Here is a 27869-nt window from a genome sequence, read left to right as displayed (position 1 = left end):
ACTACATGGCAAATGAGGTTTAATATTGATAAACATAAAGTATTGCACTTGGGGGCTAAGAATATGAATGCAAGTTACTCACTAGGGGGAGAACCTCTGGTGGAATCCAGAATGGAGGTCCTAATAAATACCAGGCTTAGTAATGGCATGCAATGCCAAGCTGTAGCAAGCAAAGCTAGCAGAATATTAGCATGTATAAAAGGGATTTACTCAAGAGATAAAACAATAATCCTGCGACTTTATAAAACTCTGGTTCGGCCACATCTTGAGTATTCTATCCAGTTCTGGTCACCAGTCCTCAGGAAGGATGTGCAACAAAGCTAATAAGGGGACTGGAGGACCTCGGTTACAAGGAACGACTACAAGCATTAAACTTATTCTCCCTGTAGAAGATACGCTTGAAAGGAAATATGATAGTTACTGTATATACAAATATCTTAATGGTGATTCTAACATAGGGAGGATACTATTCAGTATCAGGGAATGTAAGAAGACACAGGGCCACTCAATGAAACTGATTGAGAAGCAGTTTAACCTTAAGCTGCATAGGGTTTTTCACCGTCAGAGCGGTAAGGATATGGATCTCCCTTCCACAAACAGTGGTGTCAGTGGGAAACTACGTAACTATATAAGTAAATACAATGTTAAGAGCCCATGTCAGACCAAGTCGCCTGACAAGTCGCGGTCGGTCGCTCGCCATTGAGTAGTACAGGACCCGTTCTAATAGGAGCGACACAAGTCGCTCCGACTTAGAAAAAGGGTCCTGTACTACTTTGGGGCGACCTGGGAGCGACTTGCATAGACTTCCATTATGTGAAGTCCCTGCAAGTCGCGCCGAAGTCACGGTGCACGCTGTGCACCGCGACTTCACAGGTCGCCCCTCGAAGTCGGATCGCGCCAGTCTGAATGGGCTGTTAAGGGCCAAATCTGCTATATTTACACAACTGAATTTGTTACAACTATATATGAGAATTACCTGGAAGACTTCTCTTTCATCCTACTCCGGCTTACAGAAGGAGATTTCACTGAAAAAGATTCTTGCTTGTCTTCTACAGGTGACTGAGACCGACTGAGAGTAAAAAGTAATCAGATATTAAAACTTGTCACAGCAGGAATTTTGCCAATGCACATAATGTTCAAAATCAACCAATCAGAAACCAGTTTCAGTAACCTTGTTGCTCTGTGATGGGAAATTTGCTTTCACCATCAGGGCTGTGACTGCCACAAGGCAGCACCAAAATTCAAAATGTAAAAAGCTGTGATCATTTTTTCCTTATATTATTTACTGTACCTCTTCTGTCCGCCTCTGGACATTAATTTGTTCGCATTTGGACTGGACAGTAGGGAAGACAGAAATATAAGCACATACCCTCCTTGTTCTCTAGAGGCGCTCCTGCTCTGTGAAGATGGAGATCGTCTGATGCTTTGCTCTGTTTTCTCCTCCACTGGAATTGGTGATGGGGTAGCACTGAAAGAATAATTGTTCATGTAAGCTACAAGACAAACTTGTCACTATTAAAAGCCGGAATGGAACTTTTAGTTTAAATTAGCTTAATACATTCCAGGTGCATCAAAACATAAAGGTGTTCAATGTCTTTGTTTTTTTATCTTAGAAAGCAGCCACAACCTGAGAAGAAAAGCCTCTCCCCTGCAGGCATGCTGTAGAGAAGGATCCTTGCTATTTGTGTGGAAGCAGTGGTCCTTCTGCAGAAGTCAAACAAGCCCCCTGTTTGAGTAAGGGTTAGAACTTTCCAATTAACAGGAAGCAGTGGGAAGGCCTATCCCCTGCCAGCAGTTGCAGTGTAGGAGCTTTGCTCTCTGTGTCTGGGATGTGCGGTGAGGTCAGTGGCTAGTAAAAGAGCCAGATACACTTGGTTACATATTCACAAGTTACTTATTCAATTCTCATTATATAAGTGATTGCAGTTCTACTAGTTATACTAATTTAACAAAAATATTTACAAACCTTTCACAGTAGCGGACCATTCAGATCCGCCTGTCAGTTTTTCAGGGGGATCTGAACGGATGCCCCATGCATCTCTATGGGGCATCGGATGTCAGCGGAGACATGTTCACTGACATCCGATCCGATCCGGTCCGTCAAAAATGGACGGATGGAAACCCTATTTTCCATCTGTCCAGCAGATGGGATCAGATAGGATCGGATGAGAACGGACAGGTGGTCCGTTCTCATCTGGTTCCCCCATAAAGAACAGCGGGGACCTGACAGCTCTGTCTCAGCACAAAGCGCGGAAACAGAGCTGCCATCTGCCTGCTCAGCAGGGGATCAGCGGATAGATCCCCCGCAGAGAAAAACGGAGTCCGCCCACGGACTCCCATGTGTGAAAGGGACCTTAAGATGTTTATTAGTCACTCTTTTTGTTGATGCTGGAAACAATAGTATTAGCAAAGATAATAATAATATAATATAATAATAAAGATTGTAGAAAAAAATAAAACATGTCTCTTTGTTTTCTGAAGCCAGAAATCTTTGGCCCCGTTCACATTGCCGCGATCCGACTTGGGGGGGCGACCTCAGAGGTCGCGGCGCGAGCAGCGCGCCGCGACCTTGGAGCGGCCGCCATGGACTTCATAACATTGAAGTCTATGGCGGTCGCCTCCGGATCGCCCCAAAGAAGCCCCGGACCCTTTTTCTAAGTCGGAGCGACTTGTGTCGCTCCTATTAGAACGGGTCCGCAGCTTCCCTATGGAAGGCGACCTACGGCGACCTGTGAGGCGACCAGGTCGCCTCACAGGTCGCCTTAGTGTGAACGGGGACTAACAGTATTATTCAGTAATAAACAAGCAAACAATAAAGGGTTCAGGGTTATTTATTAAAAGGTGAAATGCAGGAGAATTTAAAACAAACGGTAAAACAGTGAAAGAGTCCAGCTAAAAAACGGGCGAAACGCGTCGACGCACTTCCGGGCAGCGGTACGCTACAGCGTCATTTCCTGTGAACCTGTTTTACACATAAAAATATATACAGTATATAATATTTGGGGGCCCTGAGTAATTTACTAGCAAAAAAAAAAAAATGATGATTTTTACATATAAGGGAGAAGTGTCAGAATTGGCCTAGGAGGCAAGTGGTTAATTACCATAAGTAAGTAATATACAAATAATTATTATATATTGTTTTTAAGGTAATTTACTATATTTTCAAAAACTGTACTCAAGCAGGTGGCTTAAATTATAACTTCAAACCAGTAATTTCACAGTAAATAGATAAATAATAAATGATTATGTTATAACATATAGTATAATAATATATTATTTTGCTTGATTAAAAAAGTGCATTTTCAACAGCAGCAGATTCTTCCTCTTCACTGTGTGAGAAAAACATGGGATTATGGGTAAACCTTTATCTTTTAGACACATGCCCCCTTCTATGACACTGCAGTGAGAGGAGAGCTTCCACTGCAGTATTTTTATTGGACAGCTGTTGTACCAATGGGGCTTTATCATTGGTCCAAGGCACCAAGCTGTCCATTGAGCTCAGTGCCTCTGGCAAGAAGTCATCCTCTCAGTCTGCTGCAAACAGGGTGTGCCAGCATGTATTTAAAGCTATCTGTATGTAGCTTCTGAGTGGCTATGCAAGCAGCCCATATCTACAGAACCATAGGCCCCCCAAATTTTGTCCAATGATGGGGTAGGACCTCGGCTACCTACCCCCCAAATATGTGACCCCAGGTCGTGGAGCTACGGCCCTCGAAGCGCGATCATTTTTTTTTGCTCTGCCTCACCTGCCTCCCCTGACTGCACGTCCCTGTTCTGTGTGGAAGCAGCAAGACTACAGCAGAAGTCAGAAGTCCCCTAATAAATCAAGCCAATAGGTCTGCAATCAGGAAAGTTCATGCTCCCTGCTGATTGCAGAGCTCTGGCTTTGAATCAGCAGGAGGCATGCTGGACCTATGCAGATAGACCACTGCTTCCACAAAGAAAACATTTGTTGGCAGGGGACAGGAATTTCTACTTAAGCTGTGTCTGCTTTCTAACTGAAAGTCTTAGCACATTTTAGTTTTTTTGCACCTGGAATATATTTAGCTAATTTAAATGGAGAGATCAACTGGGCTTCAAAGTAGATCCTAAGCCAAAATGTTGACAACATTTCCAGTATGACTATTCACGCATTTTAACTATTCTGAACTGGATAAGCTAAAAGACTTCTCCAACTGGTCTAAGCATGCTCTGATTTATATATCACAACTATATGGTGGAAGTCTATTATAGGACTAGCACACAGAAGCCCAGGTCCATAAAGACATGGATGAGCGAGTTTGGGGTGGAGGAACTTGACTGGCTGCACAGAGTCCAGACCTCAACCCGACAGAACACTTTTGGGATGAATTAGAGTGGAGACTGCAAGCCAGGCCATCTCATCCAACATCAGTGCCTGACTTCACAAATGAACTTCTGGAAGAACGGTCAAACATTCCCATAGACGCACTCCTAAACCATGTGGACAGCCTTCCTAAAAGAGCTAAAGCTGTTATAGCTGCAAAGGGTGGGTCAACTCTATATTGAACCTTATGGACTAAGATTGAGATGCTTTTAAAAAGTTCATGTGCGTGTAAAGGCAGGCGTCCCAATACTTTTGACAATATAGTGTGTGTGTGTGTATATATATATATATCTATATCTACACACACACACTGTATATACACACACATCTATATATATATAGATACATATAATACTAAATGTCAAAGTGGATGGCAAGGCTAAGGACATTCAAGCATTTGCATGTTTTTAACATAACACAGATTAAAACAAACCCCCACTGCCCTTTGTAGCTGCAAGCACTGTGGAGCAATTTATCCTCAAAGTTTACAATAGAAGCACTGAACCTGTTTTGGCAATAGCTTCCCGTCCCCGCTCCCAGATGTGGTTTAGCAGCTCAGCTCAGTACTTACAGTTCGGGTAATCTTGTATTGACTAAAATAATTGCCCGGATTTGGTTCAGCTCCTGTCTACTAAGTTCTTCCAGAGATGGTAACTTGGCATCTGGTTTTATCTGTAGGAAGGAAATTGGCACAAATATTAACAGTAAAGTGTTTTTATCAAAGCCAAATTGTCATATTTAACTAACATGTAGTTTAGAAACTTTTGGATGTTACTGAATTAAAGTCTAAGCTGTGTTATGCAGCTAAGTTTTTGACAATTTCATGTTCTAACATACCCGGCCGTGGTCATAAAATCCATCGTTTATGAGGTTGCTGTAGGATAAAAATCCTTTCTGGTTGTATTTCAGAGAAAGATTATTATCTAGCATCTTGTTCAGAGCCAGCTCGCTAAAATTGCTTCTGCGACTTGCTGAAAGATTTATCTCCTGGAGGACATCATAAGTCCTGAACACAAAAACAAAAAGGTGACCAGTTTTAAAGGCAGAACAACATCAACATATTTCTGCAAATATTATTTTGATCCAGCACTTTTGTAGGGGTGGACATAGTGCCTGTACGCGCTATGCAGCTGCACAGGAGTTAAAAGTATAATGACAGGGGGTTGCTATGGTGCCTTAAGCCAAGGGAATGGGACTTTATGGGCAAGTGATCATGTACAAGGTTTATACATAAATATAAATAAAATGTATTAGAGAAATTAGTTTAGACATAGATTCAAAAAAACACACACGAGTATTGCGTTAGTGGGTGTTGGGTTATAGACCCAAAAGTGAGTAGGTGAAGAGAAAGGTTTCGGAAAAATCCATGACAGGTGTAAATATGGTGACTTTATTGGGATATTATCTCTGTTTTTCCATGCTTAAGGGCTTGGAAAGGTATTCACAGAGATCCCCAATGCGTGTCCGACGCGTTTCGGCTATCTTATAGCCTTTTTCAAGGATTTATCACCAGGTATTTGTTTGCCTGTTCATGTGTGATTCTTTTTGTCCCTTAATCGCAACAGGAACCAATGGATGTGGCAGGTTTGTGCTGCAAAGTGGCAGTCACAGTGGTGCTCCAAAAAGGAGAGGAGCTTCTGGGGGTCCCTTCTTTAATCAAGGTGATTTTGGGTTGGGGATTGGGTTTCCAGGGTGGTTCCAGGCAGGGCATTCCTTCAGTCTCTCCAGTTCCCTCTCTTATATTTATGTATAAACCTTGTACATGATCACTTGCCCATAAAGTCCCATTCCCTTGGCTTGAGGCACCATAGCAACCCCTTGTTCTATATTAAGGGACAGAAGCAACCCTTATTGCTTTAGCTATCTAGAGATCAACCCCCCCCCCCCCCAAAGAATAATGACGATCATCAGGGTACAGTACACCAAATCAGGAGCAGGTGGTTGGGATGCAAATTAATCTTAATTACATGAACGGATTATGATTATGTGAATCTCTCTGTAGAGGGATTAAAGAATATGTAAACCCAACATTTCATATTCCTGATATGTGCCTGCAGTACCGTGTACTTGTATGAAAAACAATCCTCTTCTCTTTTATATTGCTTCCTTTGTGTGAAATACCTGGCGATCCTCTCAGTCTCTCTGCTTTCCTATTAAAAATTGACCACACTAGGCATGAGTGCACAGCGTGGTCAGTTCTCTAGCTGTGCTGGGAACTCAGCCTACCCTCCTCCAATGACCAGACTTGTTCTGACAATCCCCGCCGCCTAGGGTGATCACATTTCCAAACTGCCATTCAGGGACACCCCCCCCCCCCCCCTTTTCTAAAATAAGATGATTTTTTTTTGTTTTGCCAATTTGTCAAAATAATTTGTGCTTTTCAAAATAATTTTAAAACCCCCCACTGACGATGGAATCTGTCACTCCTTTCCCTCCTGTATGGCTATCTCTATCATAGATCACTAGGAGGAAGTGATGTCACTTCCTCCTAGTAGGGCTCTATGGTAGAGATGTGCCAAACACCCCCCTATTTGGTTGGCAGCAGAACTCCCCAACAGGGGAAAAGTTCTAACCTGAATGCAGAACCCCATTGATGTCTAAGGGAGCCAAACCGGAAAAATCAAAAGTGTCCATTTTTAAAGCTTATATGCAAGTAGTTGGCCATAAAAAAGGTATCGGGATCCGGGTACCGTATCAATGCAAATTTTTTAAAAAAAATTATTAGTTTTTTTTTTTTTTAGGAGCTGTGATTTTAATGATGCTTAAAGTGCAACAATAAAAATAAAAAATTCCTTTAAATATAGTGCCTGGGGGGTCCCCTTAGTCTGCCTGTCACCTTACCAATGTGGGCATGACCAGATGTGGACATTGTGGACATTGTGACGTTTGCCCATAGATGATAAAAGGTGACACTTTGGAATTGCAAACAGGTAGGACCCTCACATGCAGACAGAGAGACAATTGTTACACCATGGGAGTTATATGTTATATTGTGTACCTGTAACTCTTTTTATATTGGCAAAACCATCAGAACCATTCGCAAATGTTTTCAGGATCAAATATATGACATATCTACATACCATCTACGTGCCCCACGTGTGTCTAGAACACAACAGAGACCCTCGATCCCTGTAATGTTTGGTCCTGGAGGTAGTCCCCAAGGACACTAGAGGGGGACATTTTGATGAGGTGGTTCTCCAATATGAGACCCGGTGGATTTGGGAATTGAATGCCACCAAATGACCGGGATTGAACGACAGCCTCAGTTTTGTACCTTTTTTGAAATAACAGTTTTGTTTTACTTTTTTTTTTTTTATAATGGAATACAGAATACCCACTGGTAGTATACAGTTTTGTATACTACCAGTATTTGATGCAAATGTGTTGTGATATACATTATTAGGTAGGTATGTTCGCCATGTGCATAGAAATATTGATGCGAGTGCATAGAATTATTTTACATTTCTTATATGTATGTTTTCCATGCAATATCCCTTTTCATTGTTTTCCCTCTAGGGGGCACTGGCATCTGAATTGGGGTTGTTCCATCGCGTTTACCATCATCTTTCACAAGAATACCATCATTGAATGGAAAAAGGTTTGTTTTCCTTCCTTTTTGCTTCACCAATATTGAACTTTTTCCTCCCATCTATCCATCCACCATACATGGGATCACCATTATCACTATATATTCTTTGATTATTTTGATTGTTTTTGATTTATTACATATATTGATATACATAGGGGCTTAAATAGGTATATTGAGTGAGAGAGGTGAATGTACGTTTTTAGGTGTGTATGATGTAAATCTTGGTACTGTTTTTAATATATCATATACTTTGTAATTTGCACATAGCCACTTTTTTGTAACACATTTTTAATTCATTAAAGTATATATCAATTCATTACAGTCCAGTGAGTATTGTCATATACACTTTCTATATAAATATTTTTTGGTGTTCGAGTTCAAATCAGGTTTTTTAACTTCATTTTTCCAGTTGTCTATTTACTGATATACTCCCACTGTTTAGAGTCACTTTATCTCATTAGAACTTTTGTAAGTGAGATCAAGGGTTCATCTTGGAGTACCTACTTTAGTGTTTATGGCTTTAAAGTGGCGCATCTGTAGCATGCATGGAACCTGCTGCAGCAAAAATGAAATTTCTAAAGAAAAAAAAAAACGAGTCAAATCAAATTAAATTTGACTTGCGGTTGCAATTGTCAGTACGCGGCTATTGAAAAAAAAATAAGGAAAAAAACAACATGGGGTCTCTTTGGGTCTCGTATGGATTTTAAGGGGAACCCCATGCCAAAAAAAAGGTGTTCACCCACCCCAAAGCACCTTGTCTCCAATGTTGATGGGGACAAAGGCCTCATCCCCAGAACCCATGGTTGTTGTGAGGTTATTCGGGCAGGGGGGTTATTGGAATCTGGAAGTCCTGTTTAACAAGGGGGCCCCCCAATCCTGCCCCCCCATGTGAAATAATATGGGGTACATAGTACCCCTACCCATTTACCAAAAAAGTGTCAAAAAGTAATATAAAAACGACCGCTGGACCAGAAAAAGTAAAAAAAGGAAATAAAATGCTCCCACCGTCCATGAAGGCTGGCCACCTATTGCAGGCTCTACTGTTTGACAGATCTTATATAGGTAAGGGCTTGGACCACTTGGTGACGTCACCTGGTGGCACCGCCCCCTTGTTATGCCAGCGACCAGAGATGTATAGTAACTAAGTAGAACTACTACACTACTGTACTTCACTACATTTTCTCAATGATTTAAATACTTCTACTCCGATATTTTTTTTTGTGCTGCATAGTTACTCGTTACAATTATAAAAATTACCACTGCCAGAACAGTAGATGGCAGGTTTCATGAAGCTCAAAACATGTGTGTTATCAGCGCATATGAAAATAAAAGCTACTGTATGTATAAATAAAAGCTGCATTTGAAATAATAAAAAACAATATGATGTTCAAACTTTTGACTTCTTTCTTTAATAACTACATAACACAGTACTTGTACTTTTACTTTCAGTACTTGAGTAGCAATTTTTTTTCAAAACTACTGGTACTTTTACTTTCAGTACTTGAGTAGCAAAATTTAAAAAAAAACTACTTGCAATACTTAAGTACAAAAAATGTTGAATATTTTAGTACTTCTACTCAAGTCACTTTTTGATCGAGCACTTCCACTTCTACTCAAGTCACTTTTTGATCGAGCACTTGTACTTTTACTCAAGTATGGGTTTCAAGTACAACTCTGCCAGCGACCCAGCATTCACTGGTCTTTCATGTCACAAAAGGGGGCGGTGCAACCAGGTGATGTCTCCAGGTGGCCCCGCCCCTACCTATATAAGAACTGTCAAATGGCAGAGCCCTCAGTAGGCTGCCGGCCTTCATAGACGGCGGGAGCTTTATATTTTTCTTTCCGGTCCCTCCGGGGTCATGATTGACAATGGATTTACATCGGGGGACACTGTTTTTTTTTTTTTTTTTTATATATAAAGGAATTGTCAAAAACCATCTCTGTGTTTTTATTACTTTTTTTCACCCTATTTTAGTGAATGGGCAACTATGTACCCTATACTCATTCACATGGGAGTTGGCCAGGATCGGGGGGCCCCCTTGTTAAAGAGGGCTTCCAGATTCCAATAAGCCCCCTGCCCGCAGACTCTGACAACCACAGCCAAGCCAACCAAGTGAAATCCTCCCTGCCCTACAAGTGCCATACACGGACTAGGAAGCGCCAGAATCCACCGGCGCCGACCAACCGCACAACTTGGCAGATAGGGATGCATGGGGGGACCGTTCAGATCTACCAAAAAAATGGGCAGGTGTATCTGAACGGTCCGCCTGTGTGAAAGAGCCCTTAAGAAAAGACATTACTGGTGTAAGGCTAGGTTCACATCTACGCATGTGCAGTTGATGTCTTTTTGAGGAGCGTTTTTGTATGCGCGTTTTTAATGCTTTTTGGGGATGTGTTATGTTGCTAGGAGGAGGTGTATGTTGTCATGCAGGAAAACACACCAAAAATGTATGTACATGCGTTCTTCAGTCGCTTTTTATGTGATTCCATTGAAGTCTATGGAACCAAAAAACGCACGTGCTGCATGTAGGAAAAAATGCCTGCACCTTTCCAAAAAACATCCCAGTGGAAACTGCATTGAGGTGAACATGACCCATAGAAACTACAGTAAAACCTTGGTTTATGAGTAATGCGGTTAACGAGCGTTTTGAAAGACGAGCAAAGTTTTTTTTTTTTAAAACATTACCTTAATATAGGAGAAATATACAAGCAGTAGTTTTAATGTTAAAAAAAAAATTACACTCACAATGTTAAAGAGTCTGGTGCAATTCCAAAGCCACTGGTGTACAGTATACAGTTCTGTATGTGGCCAGAGTTCCAGGAGTGCTGGTGGCTGCCAGCGCTTCCTGCAGAACCCGGAGACACTCCCAGCTGGGTGGGCGGACGTAACGCGTGTTCGGAGCACCCGGAAGTGACGTTAAAAGTTCCCGAGTGTCTCCAAATTCTGCAGGAATCGCTGGGAGCCACCAGCACCCCCGGACCTCTGGCCATATACAGAACTGTATACACCAGCGGCTTTACTGAACACTACAGTACAAATACACCAGCGGTTTTGGAATTGCACCAAACTCGTTATCATTGTGAGTGTTCTGTAATTTGTATTTTCTTTATACAAAAGGAACTGTGGATTGGGAGCCTGGTCATATTGGTATATGGAGAGGTCATGCAAAGTGCATGTTAATTTGTTTTATTTTACAGTACAGTACACTTTATTCTGTACAGTACTGTATTTTGAAGTGCAGATTTATTTGTTTTATTTTTACAGTAAATACAGGATAAAAATACTGTATTTTGTGATGCCGTAATAATTTTTATATGAATAAATGGGTGTGGAACTAATTATCGGAGTTTCCATTATTTCTTATGGGGAAATTCGCTTTGATATACGAGTGCTTTGGATTACAAGCATGTAATGTAAAATGGACTGTAGCGCCTTTCTGCAAATCTGCAACCGCACTAATTTTTAAAAGTGGATTGGCACTTTAAAATACAAATAGTTTGTAGTCCATCATTATGACCTTGGCAGTTTATTTCTGCATATAAAGCTTAAAATATTAACACACATAAAAACACATTCACTCAAGTATTAAATGTGGATCTAGCTTAATTATTTAGATTACAGTTCTAATTTAAAGACTGAACTTAATGAAGCACATCAATGAATCTCTATTAGTGTTAATGCTTTACTTACCCCAATCTATAGAGTTCAGCTGCAGTCAATTCTTCATTTGCACACACAGCAATGGCCCAGCATGCATTTCTCCGCACCTCATCATAATCGGAGTGCAGAAGTTTAACAAGATAGGTCAGTCCACCGGCGTTCCTAAACTAGATATCATATGTTTAAGTTAAAAATAGTTTACTTGTACGCATGTCAAATACATTAGCAATTGACAAAACTATATACCTTTCTTTCTAATATACTAGTTAAGAAAAATAAGCTTCCATTTCTGACTACCATTTGAAAATTCCAGTTGCCTGGCTTCAGTACCTCTGAATAACAGACCTGGAATAAGCATTCAGCCAATAAAAATTCCCTATTGCTATACTTGTGCAGGGTGATTGCAAGTGATGACATCAGAAGAACTTTGACAGTCAAAGCAGGCAGAAGAGCCTTCAGGGACCGGTATAGCAGTGGAGAGGAGCCTGCGGGAACCAGGTAAGTGTACTGCTGTACCAGGTCCCTGTAGACAAAACAAGCAGTGAAAACTTATTTTTTTAAAATTTTTACATGCCTTTATTTCATTTCTTTTCTGCATTTAACCACTTCCAGACCAGGCCTTTTCTGGCACTTTTTGTTTACATGCGACAATCAGTATTGTTTGCTAGAACCCCCAAGCATTACATATTTTTTAAAGTAGAGGCCCAAGTGAATAAACTGGTGGGTTTTGCAATTTTTTATGTCACACAGTATTTGTGCAGCATTTTTTCAAGCGCAATTTTATGAGAAAAGAATAAAATATTTGGAATTTTAATGCAAAAAAACAATACATAACCCAATTTTTGGCAGAATATAAAAGATGATGTTATACCGAGTAAATAGATACCAAAGAGTTCACACTTTGATATTGCACACACCTGTGCAATGGTGACAAACTACGTAAATTTTACTATTCATAGGTGACAGTTTAAAAGCCGTTACAGGTTATGACTTTAGATTTATGCTTCGTACACACGCAACGATTGTTGGCCGTGAATTTTCGGCCAACGTCCGATGGGCCGATTTTCGGCTTGTTAGTATGATGCTTCCGCCAACGGACTCCGACTTTTCGGCCAAACAAAATCTGTTGTGTATGCTATATAATTTTTGTTGGTCGTCAACAGAACGGCCGATTTTCAGTCAGTCAGTACAGATTTCGGCAGACAAATATCAGATGAGCAAGACTGGGCATGACACGGAAAGTTAACCAGCACATGTCATCACTTCTGAAGTTGGTTTTTGTTGGCTGAGAAAATTCGTGTGCAGTCTAGAGCACATTTCAACCAACACTGGACAAAAGACGGCCGATCGGTCGGCCGATAATCGTTGCGTGTGTACAAGGCTTTACACAGGAGGTCTGGTGCTAGAATTCCTGCCCATGATCTGACGTTTGTGGTGATCCCTCACATGTGGGACATTAGCTGTTTACATGCATGCGAGCCTGTTCACCTCTGCACACAAGCACGAGGGGGATGGGGGCACTTTACTTTTTTTTTTAATTATTTTATTTATTTATTTTTTACACTGTTGCTTTAATTTTTTTTTTTTTTAATCACTTTTATTGCTGTCACAAGGAATTTAAACATTCTTGTTACAGCAATAGGCATGTGACAGGTACTATAAGACCCCACATTTCTCCTCTGCCCTGAAAAGCATTCAACACACCAAGATTGATGTTTTTGAATGCTTTTGATTTGGCGCCATTGACATCTAGGTAAACCAGAAGTGATGTCATGTCATTGGTTCCAGGTTACTATAGTGAACAGCCGATCAAAGCTAAACCTATCACCGGTGGGACAGAAAGAGCCCGAGCAAGCCGCGGAAGGGGGGAATTGTCCCCTCCCGCTGTCTGTTAAAAGCAGTCCAGCGGCTCCAAAAAAAAAAAAGGTACCGGGACGACATCCTGGTAAATAAACTGAAAGCCTAACCTATGGGCAGGTCGCTGATTGGGAAGTGGTTTTTAATTGCAGACCAAGCTGTCCAGCAAAAGTGGCAGTCCCAGGGTATGGGACAATCATCAAACACTGCCAGGGGAGCAGGTACAAGTGTCAGCTTTTAGTTTTCGTTTATTCAGGCAATGGACACATCATGTGAGCTGAACTGAAACCCCAAAGAATCGTATGATCCTTCCAGGCAATTTTTCCTGGAACTAATAATTCCCATCCCCATGTAAAGCTCGCCATACACAGATCAAATTCTGTCTGATTTTCTGCTGAATCGTCGAAAATTTGTATGGCCAGTTTAAAGGAGATGAATTGAGGAAGACATGTCCAACATGTGGGACAACCATGGTTCCCTCCATAGATACAGTGGAATCAGCAAAGTAGCCAGCCAGCAACAGGGAATGTTTTATTCACTGGATCAATAGGTTAAAATAAAGTTAAAAAAAGTCAGAAAAAAGAAAACTAATGCACCTTTCTCCTGGACTGGTAGGCTGCAATATATTGAATAGGTTCTTTAGTCAGTTCTGAAAAATCTGTACAAATACTGTAGCTGCTGACTTTTAATAAACAGACACTCACCTGTCCAAGGATCCAACGCCGTCCTCACCCGAGCCGGTTCTTTTCGGTCTTCAGATCCCCGGCACTGGCATGTTAACTGTGGGCAGCTGGCTGTGACTCCTTGCGGCTTTACAGCCGGGTACCCACTGCGCATGCATGAGCCGTGCATTGTGAATGGTGCAGCAGCTTTCTGGGACCTGTGATACAGGGCTGGGACAGGGGGGGGGGGGACAGGAGGGGTGGCTGCCCTGGGCACTGTGGTATCATGTGAGGTGGGGGAGGCATTACAAGGAGATTAAGGGGGAAGGGTATTTGTGTTGGGAGGAGGAATTTGGGTGGCAGCAGGGGGTTTATTTAAGAATTGTTCTAGGAGGGGAAATTTGGCGTTGTGTGCGAGAAGTGGTGATTCAGGGGTGATATGTGTGGGAAGCGGGAAAGTAGAAGAGGATTTGTGGTAGGAGGGTCGATTTGGGGGGTTTCTTCTAGAAGAGGTGATATGGGGAAGGGATTTGGCTAGGAGGAAATTTTTTTTTTTTTTTGGGGGGGGGGGGGGGGCTGGAGAGGGGCTTTCATGCTAGGAAGAGGGATGGAGGGAGGAGGTGTTATTTGAGCTAGGAGGGGGATTTGGAGTAGTCGGGGGAGAATATATACTCTGGGGTGAAATATTAGGGGTGGAGGATTTGTACTAGGAGTGGTGATTTTTTTTGGGGGGAGCAGGGCATTTGTGCTGGGGGGTGGAGGGGGCAGAGATTTGTACTAGCAGGAGGGATTTCAGTAGGGGGGCAGATTTGTACTGGGAGGAGGGAGAATTTATGCTTTGAGGGTAATCTTGCAGATTAGTGGCCAATATTTTATTTATTAATTTTTTTTGGAGGGGGGGGGGGCATTTTGCTGATACGTCATGCTCATACATCTTGGGGGGCGAAGTTTTGCATGTTCGTCCAGAGTTCTAGGTGACTTTGGGTCCTGGCACTGCAGTGAAATCTCCCAGAAGGCTGCGGGCAAGGACAGCGGAAGTGGGAACGAGTACCTGTCAAAACTAGGTACCCGCTCCCTCTCCCAAATTCTCCAGATATAGCAGAGGAGGTGGGGGGGTTTCAGGTGGGGGGGTTTCGGGGGGGGGGTGAAGTTCCGCTTTTAACTTCTGTTTTTTGGATTAGATACACTTCCGAATGTGTCAGCTCCAGTTAGACTTTCTATTTGTTGCCTTATTAAATTGTAAATGCGCTATTGGTGTTGTGAAAACTGAGCTCAACCTGCATAATTGCATTCTAATAACATACTTGTGGCAGTTATAGATATAAAATAAATATAATTTGTAACAATAAAAGCAAAACACATCACATTCCCTTAAAAACATATCCATCAGGGTAGACCGATGAATGTGTCAGTTTAATAGCCAACAATACAGGACATCAATTTGCGCCTGCAGGGTACTTGCAGATTACCACTGATTGATTTATTGTACTAATCTGACAGATGGAAGACTTTCAGTGCCTTGAAAGCTGTAATGATTTCCTATACAGTAAGCGCCTTTAAATCATTTTGATAATTTTCTCATTTTAAACATGCTTAACACTTCCATCAGAGTTTAGAGTAGGTGCAGAATGGTAAAATCACTTTAAGGCGTTGGTCACCAACAAAATGAAGAAACTGCTAAAAAGGAATTCAGATTTAGTGGGTGAATCTATTTGGATTCCTCTATTTAGCTTTACTGGAATTGACCCTCATTATACTCTCCAGTTATATCGTTTTCTAGCAGTGTCTGAAAACAATGAATGCAAGCAAAGATCTTAATTTAAAGTGTGTCAAATGTATAGCAAATATGGATGATGGGGCAGAGGCAGGATCAAGAGCACAGGGCCTCTATAGGCATCCATGATGAATCCTTCATAAAAACGGTGATTCATAATTTCTTGTAGGCGGGGCCTAACCAGCGCACTGGAGAATGGAGCAAACACACGCAGATGCTTAACCACTTAAGGACCAAGCCTATTTCTGACACTTGTTGTTTACAAGCTAAAATCATTTTTTTTTTTGCTAGAAAACTACTTAGAACCCCTAAACATTATATATTTATATAATATATATATATATATATATATATATATATATATATACACAGTACAGACCAAAAGTTTGGACACACCTTCTCATTCAAAGAGTTTTCTTTATTTTCATGACTATGAAAATTGTAGAGTCACACTTCAAGAGGTAGTCACCTGAAATGGTCTTCCAACAGTCCTGAAGGAGTTCCCAGAAATGCTTAGCACTTGTTGGCCCCTTTTGCCTTCACTCTGCAATCCAGCTCACCCCAAACCATCTGGATTGGGTTCAGGTCCGGTGACTGTGGAGGCCAGGTCATCTGGCGCAGCACCCCATTACTCTCCTTCTTGGTCAAATAGCCCTTACACAGCCTGGAGGTGTGTTTGGGGTCATTGTCCTGTTGAAAAATAAATGATGGTCCAACTAAACGCAAACCGGATGGAATAGCATGCCGCTGCAAGATGCTGTGGTAGCCATGTTGGTTTAGTATGCCTTCAATTTTGAATAAATCCCCAACAGTGTCACCAGCAAAGCACCCCCACACCATCACACCTCCTCCTCCATGCTTCACGGTGGGAACCAGGCATGTAGAGTCCATCAGTTTGTAACGCTCCTGCGTTTTATGTATGATGTGGATTTTCAGCTGCAGAAATATTCCACTTCAGTAGTCATGTAGAGAAACGCTGAGACACCATTCCCAACTCTCAATGACTCATCATGTGTGGATGATCTCAATTCAGCAAGTAAATACACACACTCAATAAGATGTTTCCTAGAGTGACTTATGTATATAGTAACACAGTGATGATAGGCTGAAGAGACAGGTTGGGTAGAGATGGTAGATGACAGACACTTGAAAGGAAATGTTCTTGAAAGTAAGATAGTAGCAGATGGGATGCAGATAGGTTTAGCAATCATGTATGGTAGCAGATGACAGAGTAGCAGGTGGACATACAAGAGAGATCAACCCAGTGCAAGAACAGGTGGTAGTAGGCTCAAGAGCTAGCAATCTTAGATAATGCAGATGTAGTAATAGTCCTTAGTATGCAGAGCTAGATAGTGTAAGCTTTAGTATGAAAGTTATAGAGGTTTCCCCTGTGGGGTACTTATCACTAATAGCAATGTAGCAGAGGAGAGGTTCGGCAAGAGCGGATGATCGGTAGCGGGATACAGGGATCAGCGCAGCGTGGTTCTGACAGCGAGGTATGCTTGCAAGCATGAGAGCTTCAAGACAGGTTAGCATCAAGGCACAAAGCAGTTTGAACGAACACATGTGAGTGAGAGCCGGCGATCTAAATAGCCATCCAGTCCGGCGCTCAGTGATGACAGCATCAGTCTTAAAGGTGTATGCGCACCTTACCAAAAGAGAATGGTGGGGCGCATACACTTATGAAAGAGTAATTAGGGTACCCAAAGGTACCAGAACATTACAGTACCCCCCCTTAAGGCCGGCTCCTGAAGGCCTCTGGAGCTGGTTTGTCTGGGTACTTCGCATGAAAATTGCGGATTAATCTAGAGGCATGTATGTCAGAGGTGTTTAGCCAGGTGTCGTCTTGGGGCCCATAGTTCTTCCATCGAACCAAGTACTGAAGTCTTCCTCTGTGGATACGAGAATCCAGAATCTCTTTTATCTCATATTCTTCTCCACCTTCAACTTGTACAGGAGGAGGAGGTGGGATAGTAGGCCTTATTCCTTGGTCAGGAACATGGGGCTTCAGTAGCGACACATGGAAAATGGGATGTATTTTGAGGTCTATTGGCAATGTAAGCTGTACTGCAGCTTTTCCAATAAGTTTCTTGATTGGGAAAGGTCCCAAGAACAGAGGTCCAAGCTTTTTGCTAGGGATTTTCAGTCTTAAATTTTTTGTTGAGAGCCAAACAAGGTCCCTGATAGCGTACTGAGGAGAAGGTCTTCTGCGAAGATCATAGTACTTCTTTTGTTGACTATGAGCGTGTGCAATGGTAGTATTAAGCAAACCCAGAGAGTCCTTTATTTGGGTAAGATAGTCTGAAGCTACTGGGTTATTTGAAGGAAGGATGCGTGGTGGAAGAATAGAGGGATGAAACCCATAGTTCAAGTAGAACGGACTCTGCTTGGTCGTACTGTGGGTTGCGTTGTTGTAGGCAAATTCTGCCAGAGGGAGAAGATCCACCCAATCATCCTGTTGGTAAGAAGTGTAACAACGTAAATATTGCTCGATGCATTGGTTGACTCTTTCAGTCTGTCCGTTGGTCTGCGGATGGTAAGGAGAAGTGAGCTTCCGCTCGATCCGTAGTATGTGACATAGTTCTTGCCAGAACTTGGAAATAAATTGTGATCCACGGTCAGACAGAAGAGTTTTTGGGATACCATGTAACTTAAAGACATGTTTCATCAGGAGTTCTGCCGTTTGTTTGGACGAAGGTAGTCTGCGAATAGCAATGAAATGTGCCATTTTTGTCAGATGGTCCACTGACACTAAGATGGTATTAAATCCTTTGGAAGGAGGCAATTCCACTATAAAGTCCAAGGACACAACTTCCCATGGAGTTTGGGGTATTGGTAGACTGCATAGTAGACCGGATGGTCTCGTAGTGTCAATTTTGGACCTGGCACAGACATTGCATGAAGAGACGAATTTTTGTATAGATGTTTTCATGTCAGGCCACCAGAATTGCCTGGTAATCAGATTAACCACTTTACCACCGGAGGATTTTCCTGCTAAAAGACCAGGGGTTATTTTGCGATTTTTTACTGCGTGACTTTAACGGACAATCGCGCGGTCGTGCGACGCTGTACCTAAACGAATTTCACGTCCTTTTTTTCCCACAAACAGAGCTTTCTTTTGGTGGTATTTGATCACCTGTGCGATTTTTTGATCACGCGCTATAAACAAAAAAAGAGCGTAATTTTTGCAAAAACAACAATATTTTTCACTTTTTTTTATATGAAATTCCCCCAAAAAAAAATGTAAAAATCAAAATTTTTTAAAATTTTCGGCCAATTTGTTTTACGCTACCTATGTTTCGTAAAAAAAATCGCAAAAAGCGTATTTTGATTGGTTTGCGCAAAAGTTATCGCGTTTACTAACAAAGGGAAAGATTTTTGTCATTTTTGGTGTTTTTTTTTTTAACGAGTAATGGCGGCGATCTGCGATTTTTTTTGCGGTACTGCGACATTGCGGCGGACAGATCGGACCCTTGACTGACATTTTTGACACTTTTGGGGGTACCAGTGACATTACTGCAGTAATCAGTGCTATATATATGCACTGTTACTGCAAAAATGACACTGGCAGGGAAGGGGTTAACAGTATTGGACAGGGAGGGGTTAAGTGTGTCCTAGGGGCGTGATTCTAACTGTGTAGGGACATGGCTACTAGTGTAAAAACAAAGATCAACAGTTCTACATAGTAGAACTGTTTGATCTTCACTTTTACACAGGGAGAACTGACAGGTGGCTTGTTTACACAAGCCGCTCTGTCTTTCTCCCGCTGTAGCGGCGATCGTAGTGTGACCGGCGGACATCGGGTCCGCCAGTCACACTCCCGCACTCCTCCGTGAACGAGCCGAGGCGGGCGCGCGCCTCGGCGGGCGCGCGCCCGCCCGCTATTGGCTCTGGAAGGAGTGACAGGCGAGCGACGTAGACCTACGTCACTCTGCCTGGCCGGGGCCGACTGCCGCAGTAAATATACTGTGCGCAGTCGGCAAGCGGTTAAGAGTCTTTGTCATACCCATATGTCCTGCCATAGGCACATCATGCGATAATTCCAAGATCTTGGTGCGTATGGTAGGTGGTATGTAAAGTTTGTCATTGTAGTAGAGGAAGCCTTCTGCATCAGTATTTAGTTGTGGTGGGGGTGAATCCAAACTTATACCATGCAAAACCTCTTCCTTCATGGAACGGACAACTCCAATAATGCATTTATGAGGTATTATAGGAACGGAAGGGATTTCGAAGCAGTTTTCTTCAGCTAGTCGTGACAGTGCATCCCCCTTTTTGTTCTTGTCTGCAGGTGTGTAGGTCACTAGGAAGTTAAACCTTAGAAAGAATAGTGACCATCGTACCTGTCGGTGCGAGAGAGTTTTGTTAGTCTGAAGATATTGGAGATTTTTATGGTCCGTGTATATAAGTATTGGTAATTGGGTGCCTTCGAGTAGATGTCGCCAATTCTCCAGAGCCAATTTTATAGCAAGCAGTTCCTTTTCACCCACGGGGTAATTTATCTCTGGACTGCTTAGGGATTTAGAAAAAAAGGCGACTGGATGAAGTGGTGAAGTGTGAGTTGGTCGTTGGGAGAGTATTGCTCCTACTGCCATGTTTGACGCATCTACTTCCAGAATGTATTGGAGGGATGGCCTGGATGGCGTAGTATGGGAGCAGAAGTAAACCTTGTCTTTAACAGGTGAAAAGCTTTATTTGCTTCATCTGACCATTTGAATGGTTTTTTAATGCTAGTGAGCTGTGTGAGGGGTCTCACAATGGCAGAGAAGTTTCTAATGAACTTCCTGTAGAAATTCGAAAATCCAAGGAATCGCTGTAGCGCCTTGCGTGTGGTTGGTGTAGGCCAATCCTGAATGCAGGATATCTTACTCATGTCCATCTCGATTCCTGTTTTGGATATGATGTAGCCTAGAAACAGTACCTCTTCTTTATGAAACAAGCATTTTTTCAGTTTCACATAAAGGTTGTGTGCAAGCAATCTCGATAATAAATGGATTTTTGTAAAATCTTACCGTAAAATCCTTTTCTCTTAGCTCATTGACAGACGTAGTGCTCGGTGATACAGCACCTTCGGGTTATGTTGCCTCCACAGGAGTAGGACTAGACAGGAAATAAAATGCTCTGGCCACACCCTAGGGGCAGTCCCAGAGGGTATATCCTCTCTCTCTCTGCCTCAGCAAATCAGTTATGTCATAAAAGCAGTCTTTAGAGAATTTAACCCAACCCAACTCAAAAAAACAGAGGGGCGGGTACTACGTCTGTCAATGAGCTAAGAGAAAAGGATTTTACGGTAAGATTTTACAAAAATCCATTTTTCTCTATCGCTCATTGACAGACGTAGTCCTCGGTGATACAGCACCTTCGGGAAGTCCCAGAGCAGTATCACAAATGAGGGGTGGGAAAATGGAAATCAAATCCAAATCTAGAAGGCCCAACCGGTGCCAACTAGAAGTTTACAATGCTCATCCTTAATGATGAGACTCAACAAAAAAATTTTCAAACAGAAAAAAACCCTCGAGGTAGACCACCGGTCTCCTCAAATTGCGGCCTGCAAAACCTTGCGGCCAAATGAGGCATCCGCCGATGCCATCACATCAATTTTATAAAACTTTGTAAAGGTATGTACCGACGACCAGGTGGCCGCTTTACATACCTGGACCACTGACGCCTGATGGCGAAAGGCCCAGGAAGTACTGAGCGCTCGAGTGAAGTGCGCCCTAACAGGGAACGGAGGATTCCGACCCTTAATAGAATAAGCCTGTACCACCGTCTGACTGATCCATGTAGATATGGTCGCGGCAGACACAGGCAACCCCCTTCAAGGGCTATCCGTGATCACAAAAAGTGAGTCCGTCTTACGAAAACCACTTTAGGAAGGAAGGATGGATTCGGAAGAAGAACCACCTTATCCCTATGAACCACCAGATCTGGGGAACGACAGGATAATGCGGCCAGTTCTGACACCCTGCGTAGAGAAGTAATGGCCACCAAGAAGGCCACCTTCTGGGAATGTAAGCAAGGGAATCTCCCTAATATCTTCAAAGAGAAGTTTCTGAAGAACCGACCACACTAAATTAAGATACCAGGCGGTAAGGGTGCGCGCACTGGCGGAGCCAGATGTCGCACCCCCTGGATGAAATTCCACACCAAGGAATGATTAGCCAAAGGTTTCTTGAAAGAAGATTGCTAACGCCGAAAACCTGACCCTTGATCGTGCTCAAGGATAGTTTCTGCTCAACCCCTTGTTGCAGACAGACCAAAATTCGGGTCACCGAATAGGTCTGTGGGGGAAATCCAATAGATTCACACCATGCAATATAAGACTTCCATGTGCTGGAAGTCGCTTTCCTTGCTTTAACTGGAGGTAGGAATAACTGAAGCTGACACTCCCTTGTCCTTCAGTACCTGGGTCTCAATGGCCAGGCCATTAAGCCAGCGACTGTAAAGCAAGATGGAAGATCGGTCCCTACTCCTGACTAGACAGAAAAAAACTGATTTGCTGAGGCAGAGAGAGAGAGGATATACCCTCTGGGACTGCCCCTAGGGTGTGGCCAGAGCATTTTATTTCCTGTCTAGTCCTACTCCTGTGGAGGCAACATAACCCGAAGGTGCTGTATCACCGAGGACTACGTCTGTCAATGAGCGATAGAGAAACTAGTCTTACATGTCTTATGTGTTCAGACAGGGATCGTGAATATATAAGTATATCGTCCAGATATACCACAACACAGACATCTAGTAAGTCTCTGAAAATATTGTTTATAAATCGTTGAAAAACTGCAGGGGCATTGCATAGCCCGAATGGCATTACAAGATATTCGAACAATCCGTATCTGGTTCTGAATGCAGTCTTCCACTCGTGTCCATCACGGATTCGAATGAGATTGTATGCTCCTTTCAGGTCCAATTTTGAAAAATAGGTAGCTCCACGCACCTGCTCAATGAGCTCAGGGATAAGCGGTAGAGGATAGCGATCTTTTATTGTAATAGCATTCAATTGCCTATAGTCGATGATAGGCCTGAGACTTGAGTCCTTATTGCGGACAAAAAAAGAGTGCTGCTGCTGTGGAAGAAGTGGAAGGGCTAATAAAACCTTTTTCCAAATTCTCATCCAAATATTCTTTGAGATGGGAAAGTTCATCCTGTGAAAGAGGATAAACATGACCGAACGAGAATTTGCTATTTGGGAGTAGATCAATGCTACAATCATAGTCTCGATGGGGAGGTAGTGCTTGAGCATTTTTCTCAAGAAAAACCTCAGAGAGATCCTGATAACATAGTGGTGCAATCTCATCTGTCACCACAGACAGGATCTTCCCGAAAGACGGGAGGTTACACGTACCCTCGCAATAGCAAGAGAGGAAGGTCAGGGTCCGTTCCTTCCAATCTATGGTTGGTTGATGTGTGTGCAACCAGGGAAGTCCCAAAACAATGGGAAAGTGGGGTGAAGGTATTAGATCGAAGGTAGTGGTCTCCATATGAGACCCGTTAGTAGTGACTAGGAGTGCCTGTGTCTGATCAGTGATCGGACCAGAGGATGAAGGAACACCGTTAATAAGACTCACTGAGACAGGTTTAAGTTTAGAAATAATAGGAACTTTATTTAAAGCAGCAAAACGTATGTCAATATAATTTCCACAAGATCCTGTGTCAATCATGGCCTTAGTAGTAATCCTGTTCTGGTCCCACTGTAATGTTAAGCAAACAGAAAGGTAAGGGTTAGTGATCGAAGTTGTCAATCCCCCTAGGAGGACATGTGAACACTCACCCTTCTTTTTGTAGACTAGGGGACAGACGTTTATCTTGTGATCCGGGGATGCACAGTACAAGCAGAGATTACCAGATCGTCTTCTGGCTCTTTCCATAGTTGATAGAGGTGGGCGTATGGTTCCTACCTCCATAGGAACGGGGTCAACGGCCGAAATCCGAGAAGAACTGGATAATGGCATTCCCATTTTCTCAGCCTTTCTTTCTCGTAGTCTTCTATCTATGGTGATACTGAGTTGTATCAATGCATCCAGGGTTTTTGGCAGATCCGCTCGGGCGAGCTCGTCTTTAACGGCCTCTGATAGGCCAAGCCTAAATTGGGATTTCAGAGATGCATCATTCCATTCTGAATCAAGGGTCCATCTCTTGAATTCTGCGACAAAGTCTTCTACAGGTCTCCCACCTTGTTTCAAGGATCTTAATTGAAGATCGGCAGTACTCTGCCTATTGGGATCATCATATAGGCTAGTGAGTTCTGCTAGGAACAAGGCATAGGAGTTGAGAAGCTGGTCGCTTTTCTCAAAAAGAGAGTCTGCCCAGGCCCGAGGATCGCCTGTTAGGTAAGAAATAATAGTACAAACCTTAATGTGATCAGTAAGGTAGGTACGGGGTTTTAGCAAGAAAAGTAACTCACATGCGTTTTTAAATTCGCAAAATTTTTTGCGATCGCCTGTAAATACCAAAGGAGGATTTATTTTGGGTTCAGGGGACTGAGCAGTGGTAAGTTGTGTCAGTCTAATTACCTGCTGCGACAGAGCCTGATTGTCTTCTTTTAATTCAGCAAGTGCGTGTATTAACGCAGGTACTTGCTGTTTTAATTGTGTCATCTGAGTGGTTATTTCTGCTGAATCCATTTGTGGTTCGTTCAATCTGTAACGCTCCTGCGTTTTATGTATGATGTGGATTTTCAGCTGCAGAAATATTCCACTTCAGTAGTCATGTAGAGAAACGCTGAGACACCATTCCCAACTCTCAATGACTCATCATGTGTGGATGATCTCAATTCAGCAAGTAAATACACACACTCAATAAGATGTTTCCTAGAGTGACTTATGTATATAGTAACACAGTGATGATAGGCTGAAGAGACAGGTTGGGTAGAGATGGTAGATGACAGACACTTGAAAGGAAATGTTCTTGAAAGTAAGATAGTAGCAGATGGGATGCAGATAGGTTTAGCAATCATGTATGGTAGCAGATGACAGAGTAGCAGGTGGACATACAAGAGAGATCAACCCAGTGCAAGAACAGGTGGTAGTAGGCTCAAGAGCTAGCAATCTTAGATAATGCAGATGTAGTAATAGTCCTTAGTATGCAGAGCTAGATAGTGTAAGCTTTAGTATGAAAGTTATAGAGGTTTCCCCTGTGGGGTACTTATCACTAATAGCAATGTAGCAGAGGAGAGGTTCGGCAAGAGCGGATGATCCGGTAGCGGGATACAGGGATCAGCGCAGCGTGGTTCCGACAGCGAGGTATGCTTGCAAGCATGAGAGCTTCAAGACAGGTTAGCATCAAGGCACAAAGCAGTTTGAACGAACACATGTGAGTGAGAGCCGGCGATCTAAATAGCCATCCAGTCCGGCGCTCAGTGATGACAGCATCAGTCTTAAAGGTGTATGCGCACCTTACCAAAAGACAATGGTGGGGTGCATACACTTATGAAAGAGTAATTAGGGTACCCAAAGGTACCAGAACATTACACCGTTCACCTTTTCTGTGTCGCACAAAGACACGGTGGTTCAAACCAAAGATCTCAAATTTGGACTCATCAGACCAAAGCACAAATTTCCACTGGTCTAATGTCCATTCCTTGTGTTCTTTAGCCCAAACAAGTCTCTTCTGCTTGTTGCCTTTCTTTAGCAGTGGTTTCCTAGCAGATATTCTACCATGAACAGGGCCGCTGATAGGGCAGTACAACCAGCCCTGTTGTACCGGGCCTGGCCATCAGCTACACAGTGGGGGTCCGGCCACATTAAAGTTCGTTACTGCATATTTCAAAAAAATTGCTTTCTAAACTCCTCTCCCACTTCTACTTGCCTATGGGGTGGTGGTATATAATTTTCGTGGGCCCCATCAGGTCTACAAAGGGGCCCAGGAGGTGAGCGCAGTGGAGGGACTATTTCTTTATTTTCAGGCGCAAGTACATCATGTCGCCCCACTATTCAAATAGTCCCGGCCGGCGGAGTGATACTACTGTTCTCCGTTCGGCTCCCGGGTTCTGTCCTGAGGAGATGTGAACTTTGTGAAGCAGTTGAGTGGCTGTCAGCGAACAGCAGGAGGAGAGTGCAGCAGCAATGGACACAGTGAGTGGAGAATAGAGGAAAGAATCCTCACTGTGTCCTATTATATCACAGAACAGCAGGTTATCCTTAGCAGCACAAAAAGCAGGGGCTCTATCAAGTCTCTTTGTCACATGGCTGTTGGGTGCTGACTTTGTCAACTTATGGCTGTTGGCTGTACTGAGTCTTATGCCCCGTACACACGTGCAGATTATCTGAAGACTTTTGTCTGCAGACTTACCAAAACCATATAATATGAGGTCAAACCTAAACACTTTCAATTTGTATGCAATCCGGCAGGCCCTTGCACTACATAGAAAAGGTAAATCTGAAGACAAGTCTTCAGATAATCTGCACGTGTGTACGGGGCATAACAGACTGTAACCCAGCACAACCAAAACAAATTCAGCAACCAACAGCCATGTAACACAGAGCCATGATAGAGCCCCTGCTTATTGTGCTGCCTGTGTGATGATCATAGGACACAGTGAGATGCTACTTTACAATTCAGTTGGGGGAGCAGTAAACATGTGCAGCAGAGCTGCATTTTTACTGCCCCCCAAACCAATCCCCTACAGACCAGTATGTCACTGGGTTGGAAGGGTGATATCTTGGTCATTACTACAGCAATGAACAAGATATCATTTTTTTTTTTTTTTGCCTCAGTGATTCTGCACACAGTAAAAGTAATCCTAGTGGCTAAGAAGCCATTGGATTACTTTTACAGGCAGTGGAATTCCTGCCTTTACCGCCTTTAGGATGCAAACAGTAGCATCCAGTTCCTGAGACACAGTGAGAGGGGCAGATGTCGTTCCTCCCACTGTGTGGCATTAAGCGACAAGGATTTTATCACTTCCAGTTTCGGTCTCATGTAGCCATTACCGGTTTGAACAAGCATCTGATCAAACTGATCTTAGTTTGATCAGATGCTTTGGACAGATATGGGGTCTAAAAGACCCCAGATCTCTCCTTAAAGAGTATCTGTCGTGGCTCATGCTATCACAAGTGATGTTGTTCATCCCTTGTGATAGCAAAAAAGAAAAAAAAATGTAAAGATACAGTGTATGATTTTTTTCTTTGTAATAAAATTAATAAAAATACAATTTTAAATAAATTTAAACTGCCCCCACTACTTTATGCTTATGCGCAATTGCGAACGCACACGTTGGCTCCGCAAGCATTTATATAAACGGCAACAAACCTGCATTTTGTTTCGAGTTGGGATCAGGGGGCGGGGCAATGGGTGGCGTCAAGGGTTTGGTTGAAGGGGGCCCCATCAGTTGGGCTGTATGGGGCCCCATGATTTCTAACAGCGGCCCTGACCATGAAGGCCTGATTCATACAGTCTCCTCTTAACAGTTGTTCTAGAGATGTGTCTGCTGCTAGAACTCCGTGTGCCATTGACCTGGTCTCTAATCTGAGCTGCTGTTAACCTGCGATTTCTGAGGCTGGTGACTCGGATGAACTTATCCTCCGCAGCAGAGGTGACTCTTGATCTTCCTTTCCTGGGGCGGTCCGCATGTGAGCCAGTTTCTTTGTAGCGCTTGATGGTTTTTGTGACTGTACTTGGGGATACTTTCAAAGTTTTCCCAATTTTTCGGACTGACTTACCTTAATTTATTAAAGTAATGATGGCCACTCGTTTTCCTGTACTTAGCTGCTTTTTTCTTGCCATAATACAAATTCTAACAGTCTATTCAGTAGGACTATCAGCGGTGTATCCACCTGACTTCTGCACAACACAACTGATGGTCCCAACCCCATTATAAGGCAAGAAATCACACTTATTAAACCTGACAGGGCACACCTGTGAAGTGAAAACCATTTCAGGTGACTACCTCTTGAAGTGTGACTCTACAATTTTCATAGTCATGAAAATAAAGAAAACTCTTTGAACTTTTGGTCTGTACTGCAAATATATATATATATATATATATA

The 27869-nt window shown here is 42.8% G+C and overlaps 1 protein-coding gene across 2 annotated transcripts in view; it reads right to left on the bottom strand.

Annotated features, from left to right (window-relative positions):
* ARMC3 (armadillo repeat containing 3) overlaps positions 1 to 27869 on the bottom strand; it is a gene marked incomplete at its 5' end in the record, with an annotated part of 128636 nt that overhangs the window by 21448 nt on the left and 79319 nt on the right. For both annotated transcript variants that reach the window (XM_082259096.1, XM_082259097.1), the window contains 5 exons: positions 977 to 1069; positions 1370 to 1468; positions 4917 to 5017; positions 5183 to 5351; positions 11626 to 11762. In XM_082259096.1, the coding sequence (XP_082115222.1) occupies positions 977 to 1069; positions 1370 to 1468; positions 4917 to 5017; positions 5183 to 5351; positions 11626 to 11762 (599 nt within the window). The remainder of the gene's footprint in view (positions 1 to 976; positions 1070 to 1369; positions 1469 to 4916; positions 5018 to 5182; positions 5352 to 11625; positions 11763 to 27869) is intronic.

Source organism: Pelophylax lessonae (assembly GCF_965119305.1).
Source record: "Pelophylax lessonae genome assembly, chromosome: 5".
Lineage (NCBI taxonomy): Eukaryota > Metazoa > Chordata > Amphibia > Anura > Ranidae > Pelophylax > Pelophylax lessonae.
This window is presented reverse-complemented; position numbering and strand designations above follow the sequence as displayed.